Here is a 19,476-nt window from a genome sequence, read left to right as displayed (position 1 = left end):
CCTACAATTCCCAGAATACCTGCTGACCACCAGAGACAGGTGCGAGCACTTTGCATTAGCTGTGGGTTATTTGTGGAGCTGAGGAGAATAATAGCGTGCAAGCTGGAATAATAAGCCCACAGGCAGAAGCGAGTCCTTCTCTGTAGCTAAAAACACAGGATGTCTCGTGACCACAATGCATTGTGGTCTATTAAGGGCATTGTCAAGGTGACTTATTGTTTTACTGCCTACACTGGTTTTCAATCTGTTTAAGTGATGAGAAAAGTATGACTCTGAGGAACTGGCATCAAAAATAAATTGAGATATCCTGTTGGTGTTTTAGATGGTAAAGTTTTACATTAAATTTCAATGAGGCTGCAGTGGAAATATCTCAACATGGTGTCACTTTGTCTGCGTTTGATGCATTATCCAAAAAGCAGAACAGACCTCAGACTGGCAGGTAGATTCAAAACCTCGTCCCAGAGTTGCATACATCCAGCAACACACAGAGCACAAATACAATCTGAATTTCATCATTAATTGTCTAACATTCAACCTTTGAAGCAGGATAATAAGAAACCTAACATAAAGATTTACAGAACACTGAAAAAAAAACCTGCCAGATTCAAGAATCTCTTGCATTTTTCCCTTTGATTAGCAAGTGTGTTTAATATGAGATTTTAAAAGGGAACCATTGTCAAGCGTCTTCAATAAATGATGTTCAAGTTCCTTTAAATTACTGCCTCATTCTAAAGATGCTGACAGCACAATCAAAGCAGACAATTCGGCTTTGATTGTGCTTTAATTGCTCTGCTAAGTTTCAGCAAAGCGCAGAAAACTAATATCTGGGAGTTTTTGTTGGGGCTGGAATATAATGGAAGCACAAATAAGTGTTCATACAAGGCTGAAGAACATATTCAATTAGGAAGGGAAGTACACCTTTTACATGGAATATCTGTGAGGAAGGATGTAATATTTTGCCTCTGCACATTATTGGCAGTTACTTTGTTACATTTTTCTCTGGCTGAGACAGATGAGAAAGATAAAAGCATATCACAAGATGGGCGATTATGGCTCTAAATGACTTGCCATAAGGTTTCCAAGAAATTGATCTTGTGGCATGATCATTAGTCTTTGAAATGTTCTCCTCTGCACACTCGACCACACGAGCGTCCTAAAACCCTCTTTAAAAAAGTCATAAATTGTGTCAGTAGATGAGCTGCACGGGTGCAGGAACTGCTCTTAAGACAGCATCCTGCTGGAGTGATCGGCTGGTAAGTGCACTCAGAAATCACGTCCATTATATCGTGAATTATGTATTTGAGGGGCGCAGGCCACGGGACCCGAGGGGAGAAGTGGATGTGAGATGCCTGTGGGTGGACTTGGGGGCCCATCATAGGAGAGCTCACAGTCATGACTCTAAAGATCCACCGAGAACTCTCACTAATGACGTGCCATTAAAGGCAACATTAGGCCATTAACAAAACACAGCCACAACGCCTGCTACTTATCCATTAACCCTTCCTAATGCAACTCAGTGCCTAACATTTTGGCAATGACTTCATTGTTCTGTTTCCGCCCACATTACCTCACCTGGATCTGGGTTGTGAATGAACACGATAGATTTTTAAATTCCCCGTCTGCAGAAGCGACTATTGCAAACTAATGGATGTTGGCTGTGTCACGATGTTTGTCAGGTAAGAATTGAAAAAAAATCCATCAGTGTGAAGAGATATTAATGCAACCCCAACAAAATTTCCTAAAAATAGACACAGACTGTGAGCAACCACTAGATTATGGGGCAAATGGGATCATCACATAATTTCTTGCTATTAAAATGCAAAAACTGGGCATTTCCAACTTGAATTCGTCTGCTGCACAGATAAAGCTCATGTAAATGAGGGCTGTGACATGTGCAAATGAGAGGTTTAAGCCTTTTCAACATCGGAAAAAAAAAGACACATTTTGTAAAAAAAACAAAACAAAAACAAGTGACCTTCGATATTAACAGAATATATACTGCATCCTTATACTGATATCTAAAAGACATTTAACACTGTTCCCTCATCTATAGACGTGAACTGCTATTCAATCCTCAACCTTTTCACTTCATTACCTAAAAGCGACAAAGAACGGACACCTATTAAACCTGCATTTGTGTTCATTTCAGATGTTGCTTTTGTGTGGAGGATAGCAAGGCTGGAGCCTATTACCTCTCAATTCAGTCAGTACATTAGTGTGATTATAAACCACTTGTTCAGTGATATGAATGTGATAACTTTTTCACACGCCAAGGAGCCTTCAAACTTTATTATACTTGAGGATCCAATGAGCCTTATTGGAATTGGCCGACTCGCCCTCGTCTGACGGAGAGCTTGCATCCGCACGCCACGACTCTGCTTCTAATCACAGAGGCTTTTAACTTAAGGTAGTTAATCTTGTAGTTACTGTAACACTTCTAAGAGTCTTTTTTGGAATTAAGTTGAGCGCAATTTTTGATCCAAAGATTTTTTTTTTTAAATCTCTGGAGGATCGTGGCGAGTGTTCATCAATACTTCAGAAGCCCTGATGTGACACACTTTGCCTGTTTTTACAGCAGATTGCGCAAGATCATATTTACATGGTTTGGTGTGTGCATGCGAAGCAAAACATGTCCCGAAAACACCTCCTGCAGCTGCGGTTCATTCGTTCATAGCGTGTATTCTCGGAATTTCCAACCAGACTCATAACATGCCAGTTGCATGCATTCGAGTTTAGCAGAGCCTTGATAACAGGTACCAGGTCACATGGTTCCCTGGAGTTTATACTGGGTTTGAGATTATTAGGCACAGATAAATGCAACGTTTCTCAGAGGGGAGGACTTGCTGTTTGAGAACTCTTTTTTTAGTGTATGTAATTAAAGTAAAACAGACACCTTTCCTCAAGCCATCACAGGGAAGTATAATCAACCCAATTAAGGCTTAAAAATGTGTCACACTGATAATATAATAAATGTTTAGAGCCTAATAAAATAAATGCAAGGGTTAGAGAGGTACAGCAGATGGTGTGATACTCCAGATGGAGCCTCTAACAGCGCGTAATGCTTCTCACTAATGAATATAGTGCCCTTTGAATTACTGAAGAGTTTGAAATCCATAAATCTGAGAGCGAGAAATGAATCCTCAAGTTGTTACAACATTTTCCCTTTTTTCTCCCCCCGTTCAGCCAGATGTGTTAATAGGCAGTTTTAAAATATTCCTGACACATTCAAAACAGCCTTCTTGACATCAAAGTGCTCGTCGTCTCACCAGGTCTCTTCCAGAGCTATCACATCAGACAGGAGGTATCAGGGATTTTTGCATACAGGCCATAAAGCTGCCAGCCTCGCTTGCCTGAAGCAACGCAGCCAACTAGAGCAGGACTGAGTTCGAGGGTAAGTGTCTGCTCTCCGGATTATAGATTGAACATCATTTGTAATCAATTTCATCATTCCCCTCAAGGGTAATCCAAATTAACGATGCGCAAGCCGGAACAACTGGTCGATTAACTGATTGATCAATCTACAGAAAATAGTCAACAATTTTTGAAAACGTGCCATTTATCAAGAAGAAATGTCAATGATGGAAAGACTTGCTGCTTTTTTTCTTCAAGTGTTTGTCAGACAAAAGTAAATGAAAGACCTTGAACTCTGGAAACTGAAATGGATTTTTCACTATTTTCTGACATCCAGAAAGATTCAATACTTAATTGAAAAGAGATAATTGACACATTATTCTGTAATGAAATTAAGACCCGTTACAAACCCTCATGCGCCACATTAGGGCTGATGATTTTCAAACCTGATTAATCACATCATTCAAGTGACCCCGTGGTCTCCGCAAATGTCAGAAAAGAGTCAAAGAGGAGCACAAGCCGATGCCTTCAAATGTCTTGTTTTGTCTGACCAACAGTGCCGAAGATATTTTTTAAAAAAAACAGCAAATCCTCATCCAGAATCTGAAACGAACCATCTGTTACCAAAACTTTTGGTGATTCATTTGTTGTCTATCGATTACTCAGCTAGTTGTTTCATCTCTTAATCGATTAATGAAACATCTTTGGGGTTTTGGACTGTCAAGCAGACAAAACAAGCAATTTGCAGACATCACTGTGGGCTCTGGGAACATCTGATGGCCACTTCTCTCTTATTTTCTGACAGAAAGGACAGCCGAATCCCTCATGACAATAACTGTTAGCTGCAGCCCTCACCAGCACCCATGACAAACTCTCATGCTCAGCACATTATATGAGGAAATCACACAGAGCCCTACAGGAGGGTCAAGATGGAGACATCCACCGCACCATCAGACTAAAAGCATCCCTCTACTGGCAGCAAATACAGTGATTATTTTTATTTTGAAATATTAGCCCAGCTGGCACCTTCAGATTCCACTGTTTACCCGTGTGCAATCAGCTTTTTGTTCAAGTACCTGCCTGTCTGCAAGTCCTCCCTTTCCTGTTGAAGTGGCCCCGCCCCGTCGCTGCTCCCCATGCCTCCCTCAGTAGGAAATTCTTTGAACATCTGTAGCCCATTGCTCCTGAGGGAGCGGTTGTGTTTACTATTATACTATCTGTATGACATTATTACAGTTGCAGGTGGTGCCTGAGGATACCAATCAAACCTGCTGCCACAACACACCCCTGTTGAAGGTAAATTGAGCCTTTTCTACACAGCGGCGGTGGCAACAGACCCACGCACAGCCCTGACCAGAGCAGTGGAGAAAGAGGAAATCAGCCCAGAGCTCATCACTTTTCTATGTGGGAGAACAAGAAAGCATCCACTTATTGATCTCAAAGTGCTTCATTAGACGCTGTATGAGGCTTGGACTAATATCTACCCACCACAGAATGGATGATTAATGGAAATATGTGCAATAATGTTATTATTGTATGAATTTAATGCACAGCACCTACAGTACTTTGCCATATCAATAATGCATGTCTTGTTATGCTGTAAACAACCAAAAATATTAACAGGTAGATATTTTCATTTGTTCCGCAGACGGCTTGTGTAGCTTTCATCTGTGGTAATTGCTGTGGTGAGGCCGATACTTTCGCATTAGTTGAGTGAAGAGTCATGTATGCTGTTGTGCACTCGTAATGACAGGCCTGACCTTCTAACCCTTCACTGTGAAACAGTGCAGGCAATGTTCCCCATTCCAATAAGCCAAACAGCCTGGTTGGTATTAAGAGGGCATGACGGTTTCAAATTGTGTCCTGCTTTAGCTTCTGGCTCTGGGGGGTCCTAAGCCTCTGCCAGCTAAACAGAGCAGAGAGCGGTGGGAGGAATACATGGAATGCAGATAATACATACAAAGGATTATGTACCTGCTTGCACATCAAATCTGTGTGGTTTCACATTTAATACCCGTGGACCAACGTCTGCTTTGATGGAGTACTGTGAAAGGTTGGAGATTAACATGCACTGTCACACGACTGAGTCTTCCTACGACTTCGGGACTTTCAGATTTACGTGGCGGGATAGCCGCTAACATGATTTGGCTGAAAGGTTTTACTCGCGCGAACTCCAATGGCGCCAAGCTGTGTTTTTGTGCATGATGAATGATTTGTGTATTCTATAAACAGGAACGGGAAGAGTTTGCTTATGTGAAATAAATTAACTTACCTCCAGAAGACAGTTTATCTTGTGTTGAAGCAAGGTCACTAATAGCCTCTTTTTGCCAAAGACACATAACAGATGAAACTGTCAACAACAACAAACCCAATCTTGCTCTTTTGTTTGTGTCTTTTGTTTCTGTAAGATGAGATAACCACTCTCTGTTTATGTAATTCAGCATATGTCACTGTGGTCTTCAGTGGATGGGGTGCCTTTAAGGCATAATAATTTCATTAGTAGTGGCTATTACATTTTCTTCTTCCATCATGACGTGAGGAGAAGCCATACATCAAGGTAAGTGCTTTTAACCATCACTCTGCTGTTGCGCACCTTAAACCACTCCCATTCTGCTTCTTGTCCTGTGTGGTTCTCACACAACAAGAGCAGAAGAAGTCCTGCAGATCAGAACTGATGCGAGGCAGCAGAGAAACACCTCACTTCACACAAAACCTGTCAATACGAAAAAATAACCTGCAAACACCTCCTCCACCGCTGAAACCAATATATCTCCAAAATATAAAAATATCTACACAATGTAGCCTAAAGAACTCCAGAGTTAGAATCTCTACGGGAATGTTCTGCACAGACTATCCCCTTCAAGCAAAGTGAGTCAACACGCTGTTCAGAGAGTCCTCTGGAGCAACGAGCTGCCGAACTGCTGCCGGGTCAGACAAAAAGACAGGAGCTCCAGGCGGAGGCTCCCCTGAAAGACCAGAAAAAGCAACAAATTGGAACACAAAACAAAACCACCCCTGATAATTAGAAGAGCCCTTGCTGGGATTTAAAAAAAACAAATCTCAGTGGTAAAAACTGCGCAAAACATTGGATATATTCAATGCAAATGTATTTTTAGCCCAGGTAGCAGTATGGCCTTACAGACGGCAACGATGGTCGGTCGTTTTGGTCCAGTAATTTGTTCCAAACTGAAATATCTCAACAACCATTGGATTATACTGGATTAACGAGAAATTCTGTGCAGACATTCATGTTACCCAGATGACGAAGCCCTTGATGTTTCCTCTAGCGCCACCGTAAGGTCAAATTAGTCTCAATATTGGATGAATGGCCATGAAATTTGGTACAGCCTCAAGCCGAAAGTCGATTAGTGAAGTAGTTGATCAACAGAAAATGAATGAGTAGCAATCCTGTTTGTGACGGCTCCAGGCAGCTACTCTATGTACAGATTTGCTGTTTTTCACTGATTTGCATGGTAGTAAATTGAATTTGGGTTCTGGGCTGTTGGTCAAACAAGAAAAGCTATTTGAAGACAAGAAATTATGATGCTCATTTTGACTATTCTCTTAGAGACAAATCAACTGATCTATTAATCATCAATGGAAATAATCATTAGCTGCGGCCCTAATACATTCAAGTTGCCTTCAGGGCAAAAAAACACATCTAAAAAAGAAACTTCTCACCCGGCTCCTCTTCTCTTCAGGTGTTATTAATATAAAGAACATGTATACTTGCAGATGTAATGACCTGAGATATGAAAATGCAGTGAACACAAGACATTACTGAGGACAATAAAGACGTATACTCATTCGAGCATGATATCTGAAGAAATGCCACCCTGAGCAGAAAGGTAACAAAGTTTTCCAATTATTAGAAACGCTGGGGGATAATATTGCCTGAACAAATATTCTCGTAATGGCAATCTGTGATGATGTCTCGGTTTGGCATATCCGTTCGTGGTGGCTCTGTTTTTAGATGAGCGTGCTGTGGCAAGCCCTCCACAATAAGACAGGTAATCCTGAGATTTCCTCGGAAAAGAGTAGAAAATCCGCTTCACCCTATATGTCCCTAACCTAAAAAAAAAGACTTCATTTTTCAGTGTCAAACTTTTTTTCTGTGTGACCCCGCACATTCAAACGGAATCACTATCATTATATGAGGAAATGATGTGTCATCTCCTCTGTATATAGCCTACTACTTATATGGGGGGAAATGAATGGTAGCATAATGGGTTATGGCATCTTCATTACTCAAAATTAAATGCTGCAAAGTTCATTTAACAGCGGCCTCACTCTATAGAAGAGCCAGGCACGGTCATAACACAACTTTTATATGACAATGGCCTTGGGTAGTCTGGCAGCTTGTGAGTTTACTATTAAACATTCCTGCTTGTTTCTTTTGCGACCACCCTGCAGTCACGCCAGAAAAAAATCAGTCATGCACACTGATGTTTTTTTCTTTTTGTGTGTGTGTGTGCTAAGAGGATAAGTCAGTACAAAAGTCAGTATTTAAATTGCACCAGTGGGATGTGTAATGCTTAGAGATTCCCCCCAGGAACACAAGGCTACTCGACCTCTTAAGATGTCCCGTTAGAAAATTAAGTATTGCATCCAATTACCAGACAAGCATCTCTTCACCTTCCTTGTAAGGTCTGGCAGTGGAACAGCTGAATACTTAACAGCAAAAGAGAGCGTCTTATCATAAAACTTCTAACACATCCACAAGTCATGCATCAGCCAAAGCATCGCTAGTGGGGTAATTGCCATGCAAAAAGCCACCACTTGACTTCTTTGAACAAAAACTGATATTGAGTCTGAGGAAACAGAGCTGCTACTGCTGATGCATTTTGCTTGCGAGAAGATAGTTTTGAATAATGTACCGTAATCTGCTGTGAGGATTACATTTTTTCTCCCCCTAATCATGATTTTTTCAAAGAAGTTGCTCATTAGGAAGTACATGCCCTGAGGCCAAGTGTTCATTGACTGGAATGGGAAAACGTCTTGCTGTCAAAAGGGAATGGGGGATAAATGAATTAGCCTTTGTACGGTTTAGAGCAAGGACCCTTTCCAGAAAGGGTCAAACAGGCCTAATAACCTACTTCTCATTAATATAGGTTATACAGTAAGAAATGTCAGTAGATAGTGACAGCATCCACAGGAAACTATGTGCATCCAAACCTGTCTGACACAGCACTGAGCTAAACGCCATGTTATACACCAACTATGTTTTTTATACCATCAAACTGCCAATGCATTTGAACAACGACCTGTCTGAGTAGGCTTCTTTTAGCTAACAATAACAAATGTTCACTTTTAGCTAACGATTTCAAATATTCACCTTTCACTAACATTTTAACTGTTCAGGCTACTTTTGGGCAATTATTTCAAATATTTATACATTACTTTTAGTTGTTTCAACTTTTAGCTAAAGTTTGCTTGAAATAGTTTTATTTCAAGTGTTAACCTTAGTATTTGAACTGTTTGCAATAATCTGCTTTTAGCTAATTACCTGTTTGTTAATTTTAGATTAATATTTTAAATATTTATCATCTCCTCACTAACTACCATTGATCCATCACTTTTACTATATCAACAGTGGTGCCACATCATGTAATGTTAAGGTGTTAAAGCTGATTCAGGTGGGTGGATTGTAGCTAATGTAGGTGGTAGTGAGCTGCCTATTGTGACGGTAAATTTACTAAAGATCAGAACGACACCGGCACATGATCCAATTTGGATTTTTTACATTTGTAATTTCCGTTTCTTACAAATTAATTAAGCTGCTCCACAATCTTTCCACATGCTCCATGGCAACTCCAGACGTACCCCTGGTTGGAAATCTAATAGAACAGCTTGAAATCCAGTAAATGAGGGTTTCAAAAAAAGACGACTACCAAGATGTAAGGAAAACAGAGCCGTGATTTGGAATTTAAAGAGTGGCATGAGAGCAGGATTGGGCTTTTATTCGCCCCGTGAGCACATTTTAGACCTCTATAAATTTTCGAGGAGAGCCCCACGCGTATTGATACACTGCTGACCCGGAGACACAGGCCAACCATTTAATCTCCCGTCTTATTTTGTATTTAGCCACAAACAGAATGACAGACTTTTAATTCCAATCAGAGATATACCCTTGCTATTCCCTGTGAGACCGAGAGAGTGTCTCCTTGAATGAGAAGTCCTGTCTTCTGCAAGTTCAACTGAAGCAGCATGTAATCAAAGATAGCTCCAGGCAGCGCAGACTGCTGCAGTCTATGAGGGAAGGATGGCGGACATCAGCACAACACAAAGAAACAACTTTTAAAATGGCAAGAATGTGAACACCGAGGTCAGATTTAGACACAAGGCCATTCTGTTCAGTCCCAAAGGCAAGACGTAACAGAGAGCAGCACAATGTTTCAATGAAAAATTGCTTAACAGTGTCTGAGTGAATAGAACGACTTCTCAGTATTGCCGAAGAGCTCTGGACTTAACAGAGGATGATTCAGAAATGACTGGGAAGACGAAACTGCGTGTCATTTTTATTAGTATGCCCGGGGCTCGAAATGAATGTTTCACCTTTTGCACAAAGCTGAGTCAACTCGACCGACTTCCCTGAACCTCAGACGAATTCAAAATACAGGTTTGATCCAAGAGCAACCTCCTGTCCTGCCGCTTGACTCTCATAAATAGGCAGGAATAATGACGTTATGGGATGCCGGCATAAATACCAGTGGTTCGCCACTGACCCCCCCCCCCCCCCCCCCCCCCCCCTTTATGGGTCAGGAGGAGCCCCTGCTGCTGACATTCTGCTGTCAGCTCTGGGAACAGTGTTATTACTTTGTCTTTGCTCCATCTATAATATAAATTTTAATGAGAAAAGAAGTTAATTAAATGTAATTCACAAAAACAAAGCCCACCCTCTGGCTTTCCATACATATGTGCTCCTCTATGGTACTCCTTAAATATTCTCTCAGGTCAAATGATTATCATCACAGTTAATGGAGGCCTCTCAAAGAATTCATTAACACAGAGCAATGACTCTAATGGAGAATTTGAACAAAGATCCAGGCACTGTTAACTATGGGTGTGGCCACAGGCTTTTCATATGGAGGAGAGGTGCCCCCGCCCCCAGTCAGGTTGCACATGTGAAGTGCAGGGACAGGCAGCAGCTACTCTGTGCCCTCTCCGAGGGGTGTGTGCTGTTCCATATTAATGACAAAGAGGGGAGCGGGAGCAAAAAGTCGCTATCATACACTCATTTGTTTAAAAAGAGCCAGCCTCACAATACAGTCGGCAGGAGTCCACAGGAATCCAGTGAAAGCTGGGGGCTGCGTCAATGACAAAAGACAGCAACAACCTCACTTTTTGTCCCTGCAACAAGGGCCGCCCAATCTCAGAGTGCTGTTGGTCTTTCACCAAAACCAAGGATACCTTCATGCATTTCAATGGGGGTATTCCTGCATAAAGAAAGAAGCACTACTGCATAGCACAGTCATCTCTCTCCTGTTGTTAAGCCTTCCTTTATGGCTGAAACAATAGAACCCTGGTCCCTCCCCTTGGATAACAAACAAACCATTATTTTGCATGGCAGAGCGAGAAACCTGCGTGCGAAATGAGGAAAGTGAGAACATTGCAAAGAGAAACCTGGGATGTTACCCTGTTCGGTAAAACACTGTGATGCTGTCTCTCACTTTAAAATGAGCACTTCGGGGTGAACATGCATATATGAAAGGTCAATATAGTGCTACATTCACCCAACCTTTCTTAACCTGACTGGCAAACAGCGCCAAAAAATGGACGACTGAAGAGGCCATTTCAGCCGAGGTTTTAAAAATTGAATATATCTCATATTCTGGCCCAAAATGTGGGCCAAGCCAATCACCAAAGTGTAATTAAGATTCACTTGCTGCTGGTTTACTGATAATCCTGTGTGTAAAATCGTCACAGGCGAACAAAAGACCTTTTCTCATTGAGCCCTTTCACTTTCTCAAGGAAATGCTACTCATCTTCCTGCTCGCTGAGTCCAGCTGAGAGTGAATTTCACTGCTCTCTCTGACATGGAGGAAACTCAGCATGTTCTTGTGGTAACTCATATTTCTTTCACTGCTGTCTTGCTACATCTAATCTAAAGGTGAAGTCTGGTTTAGTTATGAGATTTTAGGAAAAAAAAAAAAAATCCAAAAATAGCTTCAACACTCTAACAGCTCTTGAACTTTAGTCGTAAAACAACTGCCTCTAAAAGTTCGAATCAAGTGGATGTCGAGGCCCGAACCTGGAAAGTTATCATTTAGTGCAACGTGAGTGATGGGAGCAAACTGCTTTTCCTTCTCAACAACTGCACACACAAACAGGAATCATAAAGAGACACTCACTCCCTTCACGGCCCTAAAAAGCAACACTGCTCCACCTGTTCAGTGTCCTGCTGGGGGTGGAAACAACAGTGTGTGTGAGTGTGTGGGTGTGCACCACTCCTACCCACTGTGTGAGGGGTGCAGGGCAGACAAAGAGCACAAGAAAGCAGAAAGGCATGTCTGCATTCAGCGGTGTTACATCAGAATAACAGTTTCATGCAACTGTACTTACTTGCAGAGTCGAGGGCCATTGTTTTGTCTACAATTAATTCCAGATCTGCTGTACATGAGCAGGTCCACACCATATGTTCCAGATGCATATGTTATAAGCATCTTTTCTCTGGGGACAAGCTGATGCATCGGCTTAATTGCTTGGAAAGTATAGTAGCCAAAGATTTTTCTCCTCTCACATAAGCAGAGCAGGTTAACATCGAGCCTTATCTGAGATTTCACTGTTTTAGATCCGCACTGAAACCTGCTCTTTGCTCTTTTTTTTGAAACGCTGCATCAAAGATTATGTAACAGCCGTGTTTTCATTTCATCGTGACTTCAGGTTATTTTTATTTTTACCCAAAACTTGATCTTTACTTTTGAGTTATTTGTAATTTAAAGCTAAAGTTAGCCTGCGAGTAGTGAATTGAGCTTGAGCCTTGAATCCAGGCTGTAAAGCGCTGCTGCTAGGGGCGCTGCTAGGAATCCTGCACCCCCTGATGGGAAGTGACACTGGGCTCCCCACCCTAATGCTGCTTTAATTTACAGTACGGCCTCGGCTGTCTGAACGGCCCCCTCTTGGCAGAGGAGCCCATGAAAGTGTCTCCCTTCTCTGAGTGTGAGCAGCCTTTGCCTTCTGCTCGCACTTATTTCTTATTCTGATCGAGGCCTGAGGAGGACATGATGCACACAAAAACACACACCCCACCTTGTTGTCTGTTCCTGTCTGATATCTCACTCGCTTTGTGATTCTCGGCTGAGTAATGGCATCGCTTTCTACTCAATACCGAGTTCCTTTTCATCAAAAACAAGAGCAGATTAACTGCGTGACACTGGGAAAGATCCCACTCTGCAGATTCGCTCCACACACAGGACTGAGAGTCCTACAGAGCCTTTGGAGAGACATTATGAGCTGCCATAATGGGTTAAGCATCAGTAGCATAATGAGTTGTGTAGATATCACATTTTAGGGCCATTTTAATCATTTCTATTCTAATAACCTCCTATGGATTAATAGGTTTGTTCCCTTTGTTAGTTTAAGATCTTTTGCAGACGAATTCAGTTCTTTAACTTCGGCAGAGTCTCCTCTTCCCTCACATGTTTACTCAGACATGCAGGTGGTCAATCTTCATTTCATACTTTGATCATGTTCTGTCACTAGCTAGTGAGCCATTTGCGAAAATTTGCTCAACAAACAACTATTTTAAGGGAGGACGTCTTCAAGTGGCAGAACAAAGTGAAGTACAGATGCAGCATTTCTATTCAAATCCATGATTCGGCTGAGTTGCCATACTTCTCATGACTGCATCTGAATTTTGCATGAAGGGATACAATACTTTGCAAGTCACAAAGAAATCTCTTTTCAAAGCAGAAACAACCACAAGCAGTCTTCCAACATCAAGAGAACGCCGCCTATAAACAAGACGAGACGTGCACAAGCACACACACACACAGAGCATCTTACATGTAGCACCAGTGTACTTTTTCCTGTGCGTTAACATCACGACATTCATGAGACAAGTCTGGACGTAACCTAGTTAAAGATGAAAGAGTGAATCTATCTCAGGTGGAATTGGGTGACCCCCGCATGAGATTAGTCCATTAGCAAAAGGGAGAGCCCCACTCCCTCGACAAGTAATGCCAGCTGTGACACCGAGCGGTGCCTGTCTGCTGGGGAGGGGGGTGAGGGTGGTGGTGGGGGAAGGGTGGAGACGAAGGAGCGAACAAAAAAACAGATGCATCTTTCTAGACTATTTGTTCAACGAGTAATTCAGGGCTCTATTTCTCTATCTGGTTGCGGCCGTGGCCTGGCCCTTCACGCCTAAGCCCCGGGAGCTGCTGCTTTTTCATCTGTTCAAATATAATAAACACAGGCCTGTTTTTTATTACAAGTATCGATGCAGTTTTTATTGCAAATCCCAGACTCAATAAACCCTCTCAGTCAGATTTTGACTTGAGATTGAGCAAATTGACAAAGAATCACAAAATATTTCTCTTCGGTAACAACTCAGGAGGAAGCTTACAGGGCAAGAACATGAGGAGGACTCTGACCATCTGCTGTGTAAGCAAACACACACGTTTTGTCCATCAGTTCGGGCAGCACACACAGCAGTGTGGACGACCATAAAGTCTAACCTCATTACCAACTCAGTGCACTCTCCTCCAGTCTCAAGCACATGGCACTGCAGCGGCACAGCAGTGTAAAGACACCTTAAAAGGGCCATTCATTTCCTCTCAAATAAACCACCTGAGCCTGACTGATAGGTGCTGCATGGTGTTAATTTACAACAACAGGCGCCACTGTAGTGTGACGAGGTGGAAAGGAGTACAGTGGGATCAACCTCTCCGCCCCTTTTCCTTTCCAAGGGAGAACTGTGAGCTCCTGTGCAGCCCCGCTTTAATGGCCTGGCTGAGTGATGTGAACGCATGATGCTGCTACCTGTTGGCCTGACTGAGCAGACAACAAGGGAGCCTGGAGGCGGCCCAAAAAAATCCTCAGCGCATTTAACACCGAGCGCAAAATTAAAAGGTGTTCTCAAAAAAGCATCCTTGTCCTTGTTTCATCGTCTTTCCTCAGAGCCACCAGGGGCCAAACTGTCTATTTTTCAAAGCACATTTTAAAACCACCACTTGATATAAAGTCCCTACATTCACATCATGCCCAGAAGAACCAAATGAAACTTGGAAACCATCACTTGTACAACCCATTACAAGTGCCCACATCCAAAATGAGTCCTATCCTTCGTGTAATTACTAGAGGGAGCCTGTCAGAGCGCTTTCCCGCACATAACAGGCAGCCCATAATTACAATAAATCAGACAGGATGTGAGCGTAGCATAATTTTTGCTCAACAGCCTGTTAAGTGGAGAGAAAACACACACAAAAAAAATGAGGCATCATGATGACATCATGGCACAGGAGCACATGTGAAGGCTGGGTGATGATGACTGCCTCACTGCCTGCCTCTCCCATCATGTGGGGATAAAAAGAAAGGGCTGGCACAATGGACAATATTTCATGTCACAAGAGGGGTTATTACACAGAAAAGCCACTTTTATAGACATGAGCAGGGATGTACAATAACAAACCATTTACTGCTTGAAGTTAAAAGAAACAGCTGGCTCTTGTTTATTTTGACTTTTTTTTTCTATTCATATTTTCTTTTGTCGTGTAGAAAAGTGACCACTGCATTATATTCTAATTATAAGCAGCCAAGAAGAAGAATAAGAGAATGATATTATCTGTAAAGAGGGAAATTTCCAGCATAAATTTATACGCAAATCATATCCGAGACAAACACATAACAGCAGAATCCATGGCCAAATCCTGAGAAGACTTCCGAAACTATATTCCAGCTCACTAACTTCTAACGTGGAGCCACCAGCGTCCCTGCTCCACGTCTCCCCGGAAATGTGCTCGATAAGACGGGCTGAAGTTTTTGGTGGCACCTGCGCGGGGTCGCCGGGACTTTGTCCTCATACCTGCGACTCCGGCGCACGGGCGCACCCCGCGTGAGCACCACCGCTGCCCGGTTAATGAGACAATAGCTTACCTTGGCGGAGGAGCGCGGCGATGAGGAGGGCGCACACGCAGCTGGCGGACAACAAGTGCATCCTTGCGACTCTTTCAGATTCACAGTCGGCTCAGTTTGTTTCGGGGGTTTGTTAGAACCACTTGGTTGAGTTTTTCTTTCTTTTTCTTTTCTCTTTTGGAGGCGGACGAAATGGAAATGGTCCTCGCGAGCCCGTGTTTCTGGTGCAGTTGAGTTCAGACTTGGCTCTTCTCCCAACGTGGCATGTGCTCCCCTGCACGCGCTAACATCAGTTCTGGTAGACAGGTAATTGCGAGGGGCACACAGACGAGCGCGAGGGCGGGGGCTGCTGTCTGCAGCTCCGCCCCTGATATCCCCCCCACCTCCCCACCTTCCTTTTCCCTCCAGCAGCACCTCCCCCCCTCCTCCCACACAGAAGTGCACCCACCCTACCCCACTCCTTTTCGTAGGACCCCCTCATGTCCCCCATCCTTCTCCTCCCTCTCACCCCCTTTACTCTCAACTTCAACTCCCCCTCCCCCCCTTTCCAACGTGCACAATAACGGCGCGCGCGCACACGCACACACACACAGCCAAAGGGAAACCTTGAATCAAGCCGCACCTCAGACTGGTTTGATGCAGAATACCAGAGGTGGAATAAATGCTATAATTATCATGTGACCCTTTTAGCCAATCGTCTGCAAACTCCTGTATATAAATGACTTCTACTTTCCTCCATGCTTCGATGAAGGCCATGAAGACAAAACATTAGCGTTTTTGTTGACCTGGCCAAAATGAATTGGTACAACAGATATTAGTCATTTTTGTCCTTAAGATGTGTGTGTGTGTGTGTGTGTGCGCGCGCGCACATGTGTGTCGAATAAATATCCTAATCCTTAAAGGTGCACTATGTAAGAACTGAACACCTGTCAAATTCAAGTGGGTCATCCTGCAGCGGGCCAGCCGCCGAACTCTGGAGACCTGAGCTAACTATCAGACTCTACATCGCCTCTTGAGGTACAAAGTGGTATTACAAGACAGGATGGATTGGGGCTAACTAGTTAGCATGCTAACTTTAGTAGCTATATCTGTGACATGCACCTTTAATCTACAGGTAAAATGTAGCGGATGTAATAGTACATACTCGTAAACATTCAGTAAGCAGAAAATAAAACAGAAAAATGCAAAGCATAATTTGACAGAGCCCAGACCAACAGTCCAAAACCTGGACAGAAAAATACTCAGTTTACTATTTATTATTCAAAAATAAGAAAAGCAGCAAAAGCATCTGGAAGCACACAGTGGTTGTCATTTCTGCTTTTAAAATCGACCGTTATCAAAGGATGTAGCTGCACATTGATTTCCTGGGCAACGACTAATTGATTAATCGGCTAATTGTTTCAGTCACGTATAACAAAAAAGATCTACATGTAAGAGTGGTTAAATACAGTAAAGACATAAAGAATGAAAACCCCCCAAACCTGAAAATCCCTCCTCAGTTCAATGTCAGTTCAATGTCAACACTGTACTCTGTCATCAGGACAGACAAGGCTGTTTTGAGAGTTCCTGAAGAGTTGACATTTAGATTTTTTTATTTAATTGTTATTTTTAACTGACAACGGTGACATTTCATGCGCTTATCACAGTGAGAAATCTGAATCTGCAAAGTAACTTGTTACTAGAGCCATCACATAAATGCTGTGAAGAAAAAAGCCCAATGTCTAAATGTGAAATGTAGTAAAAGTAGATATTTGCAGAGAGGGAAAGTGCTGGAAGCTGCAGACTGTACTTTACTGCTGCACTTCAGTGGATGTACACGCTACCTCAGCCGTCTCCAACATGTACTCTCACACACTCATATCAGATGTGCTTTCAATCAAGCCCTGCTTTAGACTTGTTTCATGCACGAAACGACTGTGAGAGGACAGAAAGCCCATGGTAAGCTATAGGATGTGGATTTGAGGTTAATTAAAATTAAGAAATTTCAATGTAAATAATTAATCCTCAGCCTAATTAATTATTAAAATCCTTGCTCATATATCCTTACTTTTCAATTATTTCACTGCGCACATTCAAGAGCAGCACCACAATAATTAATATCCATATAATGAGTGTGCTAATAATTAGAATTAATGTGTCTTTGGCTCTGAGAGCGCTTTTGCTTCTCTTCACTTGCACTCATTTTTGGCTCTGTGTGATGTCAGTATGTGTGTTTATTTGCGTCGTAGTTTCAAGTCAGGTTTCCTGTGTGGTGACACATAGATCGTGACTATGTATGTTGGCGTTGGCTGTTCTCTGCAGAAAGTAACCACGCTGTAAAATGAGCATAACACTGACGGTTCTACTGCGTCCATTTCAGAAGTTGGTAAAAATAACATCAGAGCATGTAAAATGTCATTAAAACCACACTTGCTGCAAATAAAATGATTTACCACTGCGCTGTAACTGCATGATCATGCTTGTCTGATCACAAAATGTGTGTGTCTGCGTGTGTGCACAGTGTGTGTTGGACTGGGGGAAAATCTATCGGGGTGAAGAAGTAAGTATTCCTCACCCTGGGTGTGAAATTCATGTAGGTCTGTGATGGTTTGTGCAAATGGAGTGAGGGCACAGGCTGTGAAAACCTAATGCAATTTGATTAGAAGTTAACCGCAAAGCAATATTTTTCCTGCCTCAGTGCGCTGAGAGAAAAAAAGAACTATTTGCTTTTTTTCCGTGTGGGTGAAAGTGAATGAGACTGACTGATGACCGAGCCTGGAGCGTGGTGTTCAATTACCAAACAATAACATCTCGGTCATAATTGGGATTTCAGGTGAGGCTGGTCAAGGACGAAAATCTGGAAAATACCAAAAAACAACAAAAGCAGACCAACCACAAATTCATGTAACCAAAAATATCTACAGTACACCAATGAGCAGGCGGCTAAAACTTCATGTACAGCTTTTTCTCCTCAGTGGAATAAACGCAGCTGTAGCTCAGGTTAATTTTGTATTCATGGAACATTTTCAGTGAGCCCCCGTGACTGGAGAAAGAGATTACACATATGCAACATATGAATTACAATACATCATGTCATATGGGAGGAACTGTACCAGCCCCTGCTGTCTTTTGTTTGATGAAAGAACGAATGCTCCTATTTTGACATCTTGTGAGACATCTTGTGACACTGCTCCTGCTATGAGCATGGAAACAAACAACCTTGGGTTGCTATGGACTCGGGCAATGAAAGTACACATTTTTGACATTCAGGGATGCAGCAGACAGGAAATCTTTTTTTCTTCTTTTCCCACTCGCTGGTGTTGCAAGTCTACAGTAATTATTATAGGCGTGTTTCAAGTACAAAAATGATTAAATTCAGCTTTGTCAGAATCACTGCAACAACACCACAGAGCAGAACTGACGGTGCCGCATGGGTTACAGGCTGAACAGGATACTGCTCATTTGCAGTCCTGCAGTGGTCACTTCTCCTTTGCATTCCTACATTTTCACCATGAAGCAGCAAATAGAGCGCAGGTTCATTTGGCTCCTCTCCAGGCTTTGTGGAAATCAAATTTCTCCCCTGTCCCGTGGAGGTGTCGGCCCCTTCACAACTTCTCCTGGGAGGCAGACAAGTGATTAGTCTCCGACAGATTGGGCTTCAGTAAACTGTGTCAAGCAGCGAACACAGTGACCCTGACATTTTCAACACGGCCAAGGGAGGGGAAGATCCACTTAATGGCCAGTCCTGAGCCGGCCAGCAGCCCCACTTTGGATCGATAATTGCTTCATTAGTTAATCTGATTGAGTGTGTGAGCAGCCTGTAGTCGATGCAGAGTTACCTCTCTTTCTGTGAAGACTCTCTGTTTTATTGATTTCATTGTTCTCTGTAGAGCCTAACTTTTCCCCCCAACTAATCCTCACATTTACACAAAGAAAAGGAGAATGGATCTCTTTGTTTGAGCTCCTCATACCAGCCATACCTCACTTCTGTTACAGCTGATCAATAAAAACTGCTTCTGATAGCAACAGTAAAACAAATGAGGAGGCCGAATAGCACGTCTTCTGTTGCCATGT

At 42.6% G+C, this 19,476-nt stretch overlaps 1 protein-coding gene across 4 annotated transcripts in view; it reads right to left on the bottom strand.

Moving 5' to 3' along the window:
* Positions 1–15,816, bottom strand: part of LOC143323664 (CD166 antigen homolog A-like) — a 37,814-nt gene extending 21,998 nt beyond the window's left edge. For 3 of the 4 annotated variants that reach the window (XM_076735654.1, XM_076735656.1, XM_076735657.1), the window contains exon 1: positions 15,445–15,771. In XM_076735654.1, coding sequence (XP_076591769.1) covers positions 15,445–15,505 — 61 coding nt within the window. In that variant the 5' untranslated portion in view covers positions 15,506–15,771. Of the gene's footprint in view, positions 1–15,444 lie in introns of all 4 variants that reach the window. The other variant, XM_076735655.1, reaches the window with a different exon arrangement.
* Between the last annotated feature and the right edge of the window lie 3,660 nt (positions 15,817–19,476).

The sequence above is a fragment of the Chaetodon auriga genome, chromosome 7 (genome assembly GCF_051107435.1).
Source record: "Chaetodon auriga isolate fChaAug3 chromosome 7, fChaAug3.hap1, whole genome shotgun sequence".
Lineage (NCBI taxonomy): Eukaryota > Metazoa > Chordata > Actinopteri > Chaetodontiformes > Chaetodontidae > Chaetodon > Chaetodon auriga.
Note: the sequence above shows the minus strand (reverse complement) of the source record. Positions and strands in the feature narration are given on the sequence as shown.